At 33.0% G+C, this 14,068-nt stretch overlaps 2 protein-coding genes across 3 annotated transcripts; both read left to right on the top strand.

Annotated features, from left to right (window-relative positions):
* Positions 1-2,248: 2,248 nt before the first annotated feature.
* On the top strand, positions 2,249-6,504 carry LOC144565705 (4-hydroxy-3-methylbut-2-enyl diphosphate reductase, chloroplastic-like). Its single transcript, XM_078315526.1, has 10 exons — positions 2,249-2,695; positions 3,371-3,567; positions 3,896-4,075; positions 4,152-4,283; positions 4,366-4,440; positions 4,554-4,659; positions 4,766-4,860; positions 5,370-5,555; positions 6,088-6,174; positions 6,280-6,504. The coding sequence occupies exons 1-10, from the start codon at positions 2,416-2,418 to the stop codon at positions 6,343-6,345; spliced, it is 1,404 nt and encodes a 467-aa protein (XP_078171652.1). The 5' UTR covers positions 2,249-2,415; the 3' UTR covers positions 6,346-6,504.
* Positions 6,505-8,348: 1,844 nt separating this feature from the next.
* On the top strand, positions 8,349-13,453 carry LOC144565706 (4-hydroxy-3-methylbut-2-enyl diphosphate reductase, chloroplastic-like). 2 transcript variants are annotated; one of them, XM_078315528.1, is made up of 10 exons: positions 8,349-8,740; positions 10,372-10,568; positions 10,888-11,067; positions 11,145-11,276; positions 11,359-11,433; positions 11,547-11,652; positions 11,754-11,848; positions 12,278-12,463; positions 13,040-13,126; positions 13,234-13,453. In XM_078315528.1, the coding sequence occupies exons 1-10, from the start codon at positions 8,467-8,469 to the stop codon at positions 13,297-13,299; spliced, it is 1,398 nt and encodes a 465-aa protein (XP_078171654.1). In that variant the 5' UTR covers positions 8,349-8,466; the 3' UTR covers positions 13,300-13,453. The 2 variants fall into 2 exon arrangements, with proteins under 2 accessions (XP_078171654.1, XP_078171653.1); XM_078315527.1 differs by lacking the exon at positions 10,888-11,067 and having other exon boundaries at positions 8,413-8,740.
* Positions 13,454-14,068: the final 615 nt, after the last annotated feature.

Below are 14,068 nucleotides of genomic sequence, written 5' to 3'. Positions count from 1 at the left end.
GTGATCTCTACAATAAAATGGCTTGGAGACCAAATTTTATATTTTTTGGAATTTTTTTACTATTTATTAAGATGAGTACAAAAACTAGTCAAATTCAGACCATTGAATTTTGTACCCATCTTAATAAAATTCCAAAAAATGTAAAATTTGGTCTCCAAGCACATTTTATTGTAGAGATCACATCTAATGGTTTGGATCGACGATTTGGACTTTGAAAATGTAGAAAATGGTTGTGATAACTTGTTGTAACTCAAAAATTGTTGTAACTTGATCCCTCCTCATATTTTATATCAACCGATGAACAATGTAACTTCTTCTTTTTCATGCATGTAATATATGAGAAGGGATTAAATTACACTATTTTATAGTGACACATCTTGACACTATATTTATAAGTCATTTCTACGATTTCAAAGTCAAAACAGTCAATCTGAACCGTTCAACACAATCTCGATATAATATGTTCTTGGAGACCAAATTTTACATTTTTTTCAGAATTTTTTTTTGTATATATTAAGATATGTACAAAATTGTTTGTTGTTTTCAGACAATTCATTGAAAAATAGTGATTTTCAAAAAAAATTAAAAATAGTAAATAATTTTAAAAAAAATTAAAAATTTGGTCTCCAAGTACATTTTAATATGAAGACCGTATTGAACTGTTCGGATTGACTATTTAGATTTTAAAATTACAAAAATAACTTATAAATATATAATGTCAAAATGTGTCATCAAAAAATGGTGTAATTAAATTCTCCTCGTAATATATATAAAGTATATGTTACTTCTTAAGTAATAGAAATGTAAGTTATTTTTATATTTGTCAAAGTTGTGGAACTATTTTGTTGTGTATGGTAAATTCATACTGCGATCAAGATAATACGGTCAAAAATTTGTAAGTCAATATGAAGAAACTACAACATTAACATTTCAAATTCAAATAAATAATTGACGATGTATATAATATTGCTGGCGCCTGTGAATGGTCTCGTGTCTTCCGCTTCCTTTTGTACGTTCGTTTCCCCACAATAATTGACCACATTTTTATTTGATTTTTCATTTTTTGAGAGCGCGAGAGAACTAAGAAATGTCATCCTTAAAACACTTGGAAGGTGGAAAATGTGGATGTTGACCATCACACTTTCCAGAAGGAAGAAATGTTTGTGAGTGTAGGTGGAGCTCAGAATTACTAAATAGGACGGAAGATTTTGTTAATTCACCCAATTGATAAAATTAAATAAATTTTGAAATGAAATTGCTAGGTGGATATTTATTTAGTACTAATTCACTAAATCAAGAAGGCAAACTTAACCATGTGATATAAACAAACTAATTCATTGATTAAGATTAACGTTGTGTGTTAGATCAGGAGTAAAAACAGAGCGGATTGTGGTAAAACTATATCCATATTCCTTCTTTTTTTTTCATTTTTGATATGGATATGAAGCAGATATTAAATGAATACGGATATGAGTCTGGATTAGATCGGATATTTATGGAAATAATATAAAACAATATTAAAGTTCATAATATTTATCTAATTATAATGGTGAAAAATATAATATTTTCATATAATATATTAAAATATATGGTATTACTATTCGTATATTAAAATATACGGATATTTATTTAGTACTAATTCACTAAATCAAGAAGGCAAACTTAACCATGTGATATAAACAAACTAATTCATTGATTAAGATTAACGTTGTGTGTTAGATTAGGAGTGAAAACGGAGCGGATTGTGGTAAAACTATATCCATATTCCTTTTTCTTTCTTTTTTGATACGGATATGAAGCGGATATCAAATGAATACGGATATGAGTCTGGATTAGATCAGATATTTATGGAAATAATATAAAAATATTAAAGTTCATAATATTTATCTAATTATAATGGTAAAAAACATAATTTTTTCATGTAATATATTAAAATATATGGTTTATATCTACTATTCGGATACAGATAATTGAAACGTAAAATCATATCAGTATCATTATCCACACAAATATTCGGATATCAGATATTCGGATATCGGATATCTACATCTAAGTTTTTGAATTTGAATTGAATACAGATCGAATATTATCCATACCGTTTTTACCCCTAGTTTAGATGGAGGGTACTAGAAGGGATAGAAGGAAGGAATAAAAACTTCATAAATTCATATTGTTTTGTTGGATATTTTAAAAATAAAATTATTAGATGATATTTTGTTAATAAAATGAATTGAGGGTCTAACGTGCAAAATGGAAGTGGCGGAAATGACCAAACAAATGCGATGTGGACGGATAAATTATAGACATTTAACAGGACCGGAGCCGCTTGCTTTATTCTCTGCTCTCTAGCTTCTCCACTCTCCGTCTCTCTCACAAATACACAAGTTTGCGCAAAAACACGCATCGGAGACAAACATGGCGACATCAGCTCAATTGGGATTGGGTCGTTTTACCTCTGGGCTTCTGGCCTCACCAGCGACTGGAGTACGGTCATCCACCACTGGAGTCCGGTCACCGATGATCGTCCGGTGCACAGCTACCGGAGAGTCATCCTCCACCGCGTCTTTGCCGTCGGACTCGGCTGAGTTTGATAAGAAGCAATTTAGGCATAATTTGACAAGGAGCGACAATTACAACAGAAAGGGGTTTGGGCATAAGAAAGAGACGCTTGAGCTCATGAACAGGGAATATACCAGTTAGTCTCTTTTGATTTTTGTTTTTGTTTTATTCCTTCAGGCTTTCTTTTTTTTCATTTGAATAACTTGTAAAATTTGCGATTTGTGATGCAGGTGCAAGTAATTCAGCTAAGAAATTCTCTAATTAGTGTAGAATTTTTACTTAATGCACAATTTGTACTCAATTAGCTTGTCCTCCTGTGCACCTGTGCATTAGCTTATGATGATCTAATTATTTTGTTATTCCATGCACGACCTGATAATGAATAATTTATTGGGTGATTTTAGTGTATATCAAAGATACCAGTATGTCCTATTTTAGTATGCATCCAATGGTTATTCTGGACTTGGTAATAGTACAATTTTCCATTTTTATTGAAAAGGTATTTTCACTAAATGCATAGGTCTGGTGATTAGAAAGATATCTAATTATAAAAGGTACTCAATTTGATAATATTATTGAAAATGACTTTTCTGCCCTTGGAAATCCATGGCAAATATTCAGGATCTACAACGAGGTGCGAAATACTGTAAAACTCGGATTATAGAATTACTTGAATATATTTATCCTGTTCAAATAATTTTTTAATGATAGTTAGCAATAGATAATGAGTTGTATCCTGTGGTCATATTTCAGTTCTGAACATTATTTTTCTATTATGGCTTTGAAAATAAATTTAATTTGTTACTGCTAGGTGATGTGATTAAGACATTAAAGGAGAACAACAATGTGTACACATGGGGCAATGTGACAGTAAAGCTGGCAGAGTCCTATGGTTTCTGTTGGGGAGTCGAACGCGCAGTCCAGATCGCTTACGAGGCCAGAAAGCAGTTTCCTGAAGAAAGGCTCTGGATCACTAATGAGATTATCCACAACCCAACTGTGAACAAGGTTAATTCATTTCTAGAAAAACACTTTGGTCCTTGAATATCATGTTCTGAGTAGGAATTTTGGCTAAGATGCACGTTAAACTATAATGCATGGAAATAAACCCAGCATTTCTTACTTTTGCAACTTACTCATTGAATGCATCTAACTGTCCTAATATTTTTTTTTATTTAATCCTAAATCAAACTCAAATCAAGTTGAGCTTGATGTATATATTGGTAATTGGTAAACTCCAGATATGGAGAAACCTTCCAAGTACCAGGAGAGCAACTATAAAATATTTTGAGCCTCCATTTATTAAAAAATGTTATATGTATGTATTGGATGGTAGAGGTTGGAGGAGATGGAAGTGAAGAACATTCCGGTAGAAGAAGGTAAGAAAGATTTTGAGGTCGTTGACAAGGGCGATGTTGTCATTCTACCTGCTTTTGGTGCTGCTGTTGATGAAATGTACACTTTAAGCCAGAAACAAGTTCAAATTGTCGACACCACATGCCCTTGGGTTTCTAAGGTAAAACTTCTTCCCTGATAGTTCAAATGTGTTGAACTTAAATTGCATTTAGTTTATTTGGATATAATGCTTACAGGTGTGGAACATGGTAGAAAAGCACAAGAAGGGTGATTATACTTCAATTATTCATGGTAAATATTCACATGAAGAGACTGTTGCCACTGCCTCATTTGCTGCAAAGTACGTTATTGTCAAGAACATGGCTGAGGTACTATTTTTGTCTTTGAAATTGTTATATGAAACACTTCATTCAAGGAATAACTATTTAATAAGGGCTTGATCAATTACAGGCAACATATGTATGTGATTACATCCTTGGAGGTAAACTGGATGGTTCCAGTTCTACAAAAGAAGAATTCCTTGAGGTATTAAATAACCCATGAATTATCATTTGTCTCAATTTATTGGTATAATATAATGATGGTTTGCTTTTACTCAATTTAAATAGAGTATTACTTTATTGTGGACTTGATTGCAGAAATTCAAGAATGCTATTTCTGCTGGATTTGATCCTGATGTTGATTTGGTGAAACTTGGAATTGCAAATCAAACTACAATGCTTAAAGGAGAAACTGAAGAAATAGGTATATCTTTACTGGTACATTAAGTATTATTTAATCATTTTATCACTAGGTATGACTTTGTTTAATTTAAATTTTGTTTTGCATATGCACTTGTTGTGGGAATCAGGAAAGTTGGTTGAGAGGACAATGATGCAAAAGTATGGAGTAGAGAATGTAACCAACCACTTCATTAGCTTTAATACAATTTGCGATGCTACCCAGGTACGTCAATTCTCGTAGGGACATAATTTTCGTGTCTTAGTAATACTTTAATTTACTCTTATGGTCCTGTTTCATAACATTTTTTTTCATTTATTCTTGTTGTCTGAAATTATCCATTATAAAGAAGAAACAAAAAAGAACAGAAATCCTAGTCTCCGCTCTCCACCCCCAGGCATGAAATTATCCATCATAAAGAAGAAGCAAAAAAGAATAGAAATCCTAGTCTCCGCTCTCCATCCCCAGGCATTAAAAAAAGAAAAAGAAAAAAGAGAACACATTTCATCTAAGAATCGGCTTTTTTATTTTGTTATTTTAAGCTAAAATGCTAAATTCTAACCAAAATAATATGAATCTAGAAACTCCAGGAATCAAAATGAGCACTTTTAGGAACTTAAGGGACTCAAATCAGATGTTGGTGATGCTTGGGAACCATATTTCATATACTCTTTAATAAAATCGCACATCAATGAAAAATAATTATTACTTATTAGTAATGTCCGTATGAGCAGGAGAGACAAGATGCCATGTACAACCTTGTAAAGGAGAAAGTGGACCTGATACTAGTAATTGGAGGATGGAACTCTAGCAACACATCACATCTCCAAGAGATTGGTGAGCTGAGCGGCATACCATCTTTTTGGATCGATAGTGAAGCTAGGATTGGACCTGGCAACAAGATCAGCTACAAGCTTAGTGTATGCTCTTTACTTTATTGTCATCTTCTTCGGGTCTTTTACACGAGTGTCATATCGTCACCTAAAAAATTGGAAGTACCATCTTATTTTTTTTTTCTGATTTTGTGCTACAATTGCCTAATATATCTCATATTATTAACAAACTGATTTTTTTTGGAAATTTTGCAAGTAACACTATTGTTAAAGTACTTTTAAGTTCAGCTTCATATTGGCTAAATCACCATTTTTTTCCAACTGCTATATCATTTAGCAATTTGTCAAATTGGTACCAGCTTCAAATTTGGTTGATTTGAGTTGAGCTCTGTCTAAGAAAGCAAAATTTAATAGATGGGTCGTTAAAATCTCAAGTTTTAACAGTACATGTCTTTTCTATCACACAGTTTAATCCTTTATAAACAAATATTTCAAATAATGTTTGGTCCTAGTTACAAACATGAGATAAATGGGTGGTCATCTGGAGATATGGTCACATTTAAATTGTTCAAAATGCCCACTTCTTTTCTTAAAAATACGACTCTGTTGCAACTCACAGTATGGAGAGCTCGTTGAGAAGGAGAATTGGCTACCTGCTGGTCCCATCACAATTGGTGTAACTTCAGGTGCTTCCACTCCTGATAAGGTCAGTTTTTTTTCTAAAATAAAAAATCTAAGCTGCAATGCTGTGAATCTTTTTGCTAGTATATGGCATAGTATCTTTACCAATGTGCTTGTCTGACAAATACAGGCAGTGGAGGCGGCTCTGAACAGAGTACTTGACATCAAGAGTGCAGAATCCTTACAGCTTGTGTAAACATTCGCTAGGAATATGCATGTGTAGTTTTGTCGAATAGTAATTAGCCAAATAACCTGATTATGTACAATCCCGAATTTCAAGATTTATATAAACTTCTGTAACTAAATTGTGCTGTATCTGCCATATGATTTTGTAATGAAGCCTTCTTACAAGTAATTAATAGTAGCATAAGTGACAATAAGTCAGTAACACGAGTTTTACTGTATTTTAAATAAGCAGGAAAATCATCTTTGAATACATGCAGTTCTGGCACCGTTAAAAAAAATTAAGATAAGCTCTCTCATGTTGTCCGCGATTAGAAATATTTGTATACCCATACATTAAAAATTGATCTAAAACATTAAAAATTAAGATAATGCTGCAACACATTAAGAAGCAAAATATTAGAAGTTCAGTTTTGAGGTTATCTAAGGACTAAAACATCTAGAATGCAGCGGGATAGTTTGCAAGAGAAGAACTATCATGAGTATTAGGATCAGAGGTGCCAGTAGAGAAGAAAGCGGCATCAGTGGCATTCATGTCAGCACGGTCCCTGAGATACTCAGAGAGGTCTGACCTCTCTAAACCATGACAAGAATCGTTCTCTGAATCCCAACTACTGCTGACTTCCTAAGATGTATCGGTCTCCGAGAGAGTTATAGCCATACTTGCCTGGGACAAATTAGAGACATTCATGAATAAAATTAAACTAAGTTTAAAAAAAAAGTTCCTTATTCATATTTATATCCATATCTAATAAACTAATAAAAAAAAATATCTTACCTGATATAAGATACGGTTTGGTCAAAAGTTATTCACACCCCCCTGCGTCTTCGGACTTTAATATTTTTTAATCTATTGTTGTTAGCTTAAAAAGATGGTAACCTACTAACTGCTGTAATAATAATTGACCTGCCATGCCACATCTCTAATCCGAAGAGCAAAAGACATGAACGCCACCTGACTCGCGAAATAAATCTGCTGTGATTCTAATACACAAATTTCAAAACAGACGGAAAGGTAGATTTAAAATAACAGTCATAGATTTATTTCCCCCGACTCGACAACTAGCCAAGTAGCCAGTCACTGGAGATGGGACCTGACCGATCGAAATAAAATGCACGAGACTTCTTTAATATTCTTGTCAATGCAGATTGGACGGTCCGGATTTAAACTAAAAAATTGAGTTACCTTAGGTGATATTTATTCACCTGAACTTGAGAATCTGTATTTTCTGCATGAACTCAAATTTTGAGTTAACATCTAGATTGTCCGATTTAAATCTGCATTAATATTAAAGGGCTTTGCGTGTATGGATTGAATTAATTCAAATTATGATCGTACGGTTCAAAAATGAGCTCAACTAATGCGTTAATGCAGAGGATGCGGATTCTGAACTTCATGCACCAAGTCATTTGATCGGGTCATGTACCAGTTTTTACTATTGTTCCTACCATGAATTGGTGGAAATGTCACGTACGGACTTACGGTATAAATAAGATATTATATTTTTAAATGAAAATATAGCGAAGTGGATATTTATTAAATATTTTTAAACAAACAAATTCATTGATTTAGAATAACGTTGTGTTTAGATAGAGGGTATTTATTAGGAGGGATCGATAGAAATAATTAAGGAACAGAAACTGTATAAACTAATATTGTTTTGTTGTATATTTAGTAGAAGTATAAATTATTGGAGACTATTCAGCTAATTTTTGTATTTATTTTGAAACAAATGAGCTATATATGTACATATATGATGAAATATAAGAACAAATGAATTTTCAAGATTCATAAGCGTTCAAAGATTTTGATATTATTCTGAGTTTTATATAGTTCAAAACAAATGAATTTTCTGAACAATAAAAAGAAGTGATAAATTAGCGGCATTTGTTAATAAAATAAATTGAGGGTCTAACGAGCAAAATGCAAGTGGCGGCAATATATGATCAAACAAATGATACGCCGATCGTTGAAAACGAATAAATAATAATATAATATAGAAACCTCACAATACCGGGGACTCGCTCCATCACCTTTTAACTCCCTTCTCTAGCTTTCCCACTCTCTCTCTCTCTCTCTCACTCACTCACACACAAAAATACACAAACGCTCGCAAAAACGCGCATCGGAGACATGGCGATATCAGCTCTATTGGGATCGGATCGTTTTATTTCTGGCGCTCTGGGTCAACGAGCTGTGATCGGAGTATGGTCTAAAGTCCGGCCACCGATGACCGTACGGTACGCAGCTACCGGAGATTCATTCTCCAATGAGTCTTTTCCGTTGGACTCGGCTGAGTTTGATAAGAAGAAATTTAGGTATGATTTTACAAGGAGCGACAATTACAACAAAAAGGGGTTTGGGCATAAGAAAGAAACGCTTGAGCTCATGAACAACATATATACCAGTTAGTCTCTTTTGAATTTTTTTTTTTTTATTATACTTCATACTTTCTTTTTCTTTTTCATTTTCATTTGAGTATCTTGTAAAATCTGCGATTTGTGATGCACTCTGTGGAATCCAGGATTTGTGATGCACAATCATATGATGATCTAATTACTTTGTTATTCCAATCTGATAATGAATAATTTATTGGGTGATTCTAATGTTTATATAAGTTACTGGTATGTCCTACTTTAGTGTACATCCAATATATAGTTAATTAAATTATTCTGGACTTTAGTAATATAACGATTTTCCTTTTTTATCGAAAAGTTATTTGCACTAAATGCACAGGTCTGGAGATGAGAAATATATATCTAATTGTAAAAGATACTCAATTTGATAATAGAGGAGGGTTCAAATGCCTCCATGTTTTTGTGCCTCCATCATGCCTCCATCTCTCTCCATCATTTTCAAAGTTCAAACAGTCGATCCGAACCGCTCAACCTAACCTCTATACTAAAATATGTTTGGAGACCAAATTTTATATTTTTAGGAATTTTTTTTACTATTTTTTTAGATAGGTACAAAAATACTGTTTTTAGATGGTTCAGATTTACTGATTTTGTACCTATCTAAAAAAATAGTAAAAAAATTCCTAAAAATATAAAATTTGGTCTCCAAACATATTTTAGTATGGAGGTTAGGTTGAGCGGTTCGGATCGACTGTTTGAACTTGAAAATGATAGAGAGAGATGGAGGCACAAAAACATGGAGGCATTTGAACCCTCCTCTTGATAATATTATTGAAAAGAGGAGGGTTCCAATACCTCATCATACCTCATATTATATATTTTTTTATTTTTAAAGTCTAAATTGTCGATCTGAACCGCTCAACAGGACATCCATACTAAAATATGCTTTCGGATGAAATTTTATAATTTTTGAAAATATTTTACTATTTTTTAAGATAGATACAAAATCACTGTTTTTGTACCATTCAAAAAACAGTGATTTTGTACATATCTTAAAAAATAGTAAAAAAGTTTTAAAAATTATAAAATTTTATTACCAAGCATATTTTAGTATGGATATCATGTTGAACAGTTCGGATCGACAATTGGGACCTTGAAAACAAAGATATCTAATACGAAGTATGATGAGGTATTGGAACCTCCTCTATTAAAAATGAGTTTTCTGCCCTTTAAAATTGACAGCTATAATTCAGGAGGCATCCGAGTGCAGTGTACTTCAAAAATTGGATGTATTACTCGAACCTTTTTTTATCCCACTCTAAATAATTTTCTTAATGATAATTAATAAAAGATAACTAGTTGTATCCTGTGATCATGTTTCAGTTCTAAACATTATATTTTTTCTTTTGTGTTGGAAGTTATGGTGGTTTGAACATATATGAGAAAAAAAGAAGAGGAAGTAGCTAATAAACATTTCATAAATTCGGACATAACAAAAGAAACCAAAAAAACAACATTTAAAGATAACATCAACTTGCGCAGCCTTCACCCCATAATTTTTATTTGGAAACTCTAATAGATTTGCTCAGTCTTAAAATAAAGTTAAAGAACTTTCAATTTGTTAATTTCTTCATAGTTCTCAACATTATGGCCCTGAAAGATTGTAATTTGTTAATGCTAGGTGATGTGATAAAGACATTAAAGGATAACAACAATGTGTACACATGGGGCAATGTGACAGTAAATCTGGCAGTGGCCTACGGTTTTTGTTTTGGAGTCGAAAATGCAGTCCAGATCGCTTACCAGTCCAGAAAGCAGTATCCTAAAGAAAGGATCTGGATCACTAATGAGATCATCCACAACCCAACTGTGAACAAGGTTAATTCATTTCTAAAGAACACTTTGGTCCTTGAATTTCATGTTATGATTACGAATTTTGACAATGATACACGCTAAATTATAATGTATGGAAATAATAAATAAACCCAGCATTTCTTACTTTTGTAACTTGCACGTTGAATGCTCCTCCTAATTTGATTTATTTAATCCCAAATCGAACTCAAATCAAGTTGAGCTTGATGTATATTATTGGTAAATTCAAGCCATGGATAAATTTTTTAATACCAAGGGAGCAACTGTGAAATATTTTGAGCCTCCATTTATTAAAATAATGTTATATGTATGTATTGGTTAGCAGAAGTTGGAGGAGATGGGAGTGAAGATCATTCCAGTAGAAGAAGGTAAGAAAGCTTTTCATTTAGTCGACAAGCGCGATGTTGTCATTTTACCTGCTTTCGGTGCTACTGTTGATGAAATGTACACTTTACGCCAAAAACAAGTTCAAATTGTCGACACCACATGCCCTTTGGTTACTAAGGCAAAGTTTCTTCCCTGGTAGTTCAATTGTTTGTTATCTTAAGTAGCATTTAGTTTAATTGGATGTAATGCTTACAGGTGTGGAACATGGTAGAAAAGCACAACAAGGGTGATTATACTTCAATTATTCATGGTAAATATTCACATGAAGAGACTGTTGCCACTGCCTCGTTTGCTGGAAAGTACATTATTGTCAAGAACATGGCTGAGGTACCAATTTTGGCTTTAAAATTGTTATATGAAACGCTTCATTCAAGGAATAACTATTTAGTGAGGGCTTGATCAATTACAGGCAACATATGTATGTGATTACATTCTTGGTGGTGAACTGGATGGTTCCAGTTCTACAAAAGAAAGTTTCCTTGAGGTATCAAATATCCCCCGAATTATCATTTGTCTCAATTTATTGGTATAATATTATGATTATTTGCTTTTGCTCAATTTAGATAGAGTATTACTCTTTTGTGGTCTTGATTGCAGAAATTCAAGAATGCTGTTTCTGCTGGATTTGATCCTGATGTTGATTTGGTGAAAGTTGGAATTGCAAGTCAAACTACAATGCTGAAAGAAGAAACTGAAGAAATAGGTATGTCTTTACTGGTACATTAAGTAGATTTTAATTATTTTAGCACTAGGTATGGCTTTGTTTATATTTTCTTTGGCTATGCATTTGTTTGTGGGAATCAGAAAAGCTGGTGAATGGGACAATGATGCAAAAGTATGGAGTGGAAAATATAAACAACCACATAATTAGCTCCAGTACAATTTGCAATGCTACGCAGGTACGTCAATTTTTGTAAGAACATAATTTGGTGTCCGAACAATACTTAAATTTACTCATATGGTCCTGTTTCATATTTTTGTATTGTCATTGTTTTTTTGTCAATCATCCATTATCAATAAGAAACCAAAAAAAGAATAAAAATCCTAGTCCCCCTCTTCAGCGTGAAACTGTAGAAAAAGGGAGAAAAAAAAACACTTCATCTATGACTCAACTTTCTTATTTTATTATTTTGGCTAAAAAAAATATAGTTCTATCAAAATTAATATGAATCCAGAAAGTTCAAGAAGCAAAATGATCACTTTTAGGAACTTTAGGGACTCAAAGCAGATGGAGGTGATTCTGGAGCCATCTCTCATGATACTCTTTGATAAATAATAAATCAACAAAATATAAGAATATTACTTATATGTGATGTTGTTATGAGCAGGAGAGGCAAGATGCCATGTACAACCTTGTAAAGGAGAAAGTGGACCTGATACTGGTAGTTGGAGGATGGAACTCTAGCAACACATCGCATCTCCAAGAGATTGGCGAGTTGAGCGGCATTCCATCTTATTGGATTGATAGTGAAGTTAGAATTGGACCCGGCAACAAGATCAGATACAAGCTTAGTGTATGCTCTCTACTTTATTGTTATCTTCTTTGGGTCTTTTACACGAGTGTCATGCTGGCACCTAAAAAATTGGAAGTACCGACCATCTAATGTCTATTTTAATTTTCTGATTTTTTCATGGAAAATCTTACAATATGCTACAATTGCCTAATATATCTCATATTATTAATAAGCAGATTTTTTTTTTGGATATTGTATGACTAACACCTTGTTGTTAAAGTACTTTTAAGTTTTAAGTTCAACCTTATATCGACTAATTCATCATTTTATTCTAACAGCTGTACACATTTAGCAATTATCAAATCAGTACTGAGCTTCCAAATTTGGTTGATTTGAGTTGAGCTTTGTATGTGAATGCTAAATTTAATAGATTTAGGGGTAAAATTTTAGCAGTACATACGTGCCTTTTATATCGCACAGTCTAATCCATTATAAAAAAATGTTTCAAATATTGTTTGGCTTTAGTTGCAAACATGAGAAAAATGGATAGTTATCTGAAGGAAATGGTCACATTTAATGGATGCAAAATGCCCGCTTCTTTTCTTGAAAAATATGACTCTGTTATACAATTCACAGCATGGGGAGCTTGTCGAGAAGGAGAATTGGCTTCCTGCTGGTCCCATCACAATTGGTGTAACTTCGGGTGCTTCCACTCCTGATAAGGTCAGTCTTTTTGAAAAAAAAAATAAATCTAAGCTGTACTTTTGTGAATCCTTTTCTAGTATCAGATATATTATCTTTACTGATGTGCTTCTGTTTGACAAATATAGGCAGTGGAGGAGGCTCTGAACCGAGTATTTGATATCAAGAGTACAGAATCCTTAGAGCTTGTGTAAACATTAGCTATGAATCCGTATAGTTTTGTGTAGTAGCAGTAAGCCTAATTTCTTGATTATGAACAATACCAAACATTGATTTTTGTCTGAACTTGTTGAGTAATATTGTGCTGTATCTGTCAGATGATAATGTGATGTAATGAACATTTCTCATAAGTAATTAATAAGTCGCGGAAGAGACAGAAAGTCAGTAACATTAAGTTTTACTGTGTTTTAAAATAAGCAGGCAAAAATAATCTTTGAAAACATGCAGTTCTAGTCTGGCACGGTTGAAAAATCAAGATAAGCTCTCTCATGTTGTCAGTCTTTGGAGTTTGATATTTTCTAATTTATTGTTTGTTAGCTTAAACAATGGATGGTAACCTACTAACTGCTGTAATAATAATTGAACTACCATACCACAACTCTAATTTAATGCCATAAACCATCCGAAGTTCTATTTCAAACAAACAAACGATAATGGTTGTTAGTTTTAATGTAGAGAATGTACATAAAAGCCCGAATTGCCCTCGTCAAATAGCTCCAATGGATTATGGAAGTAAAACTGAGGCCTTAAATAATGGGCCTTCCTGGACTTGATTCCATAAAATCCAGCAGAGTTGCTGTTACCGGAGTACCTTTAAAGTAACATAGTTAAAAACACATAAGAAATTTACGAATGCATCACACGCTAGACGTGGCTCTTAATGATTTGTCGGTTTAATTCATGTCCGAGTGTACCTTTTGTCCCTTCCCGGCTCCCCGCCCACCTTCGGTGTAAAGATTTCAA

This window comes from Carex rostrata, chromosome 14, assembly GCF_964058835.1.
Source record: "Carex rostrata chromosome 14, lpCarRost1.2, whole genome shotgun sequence".
In the NCBI taxonomy this organism is placed as follows: Eukaryota; Viridiplantae; Streptophyta; class Magnoliopsida; order Poales; family Cyperaceae; genus Carex; species Carex rostrata.
Note: the sequence above shows the minus strand (reverse complement) of the source record. Positions and strands in the feature narration are given on the sequence as shown.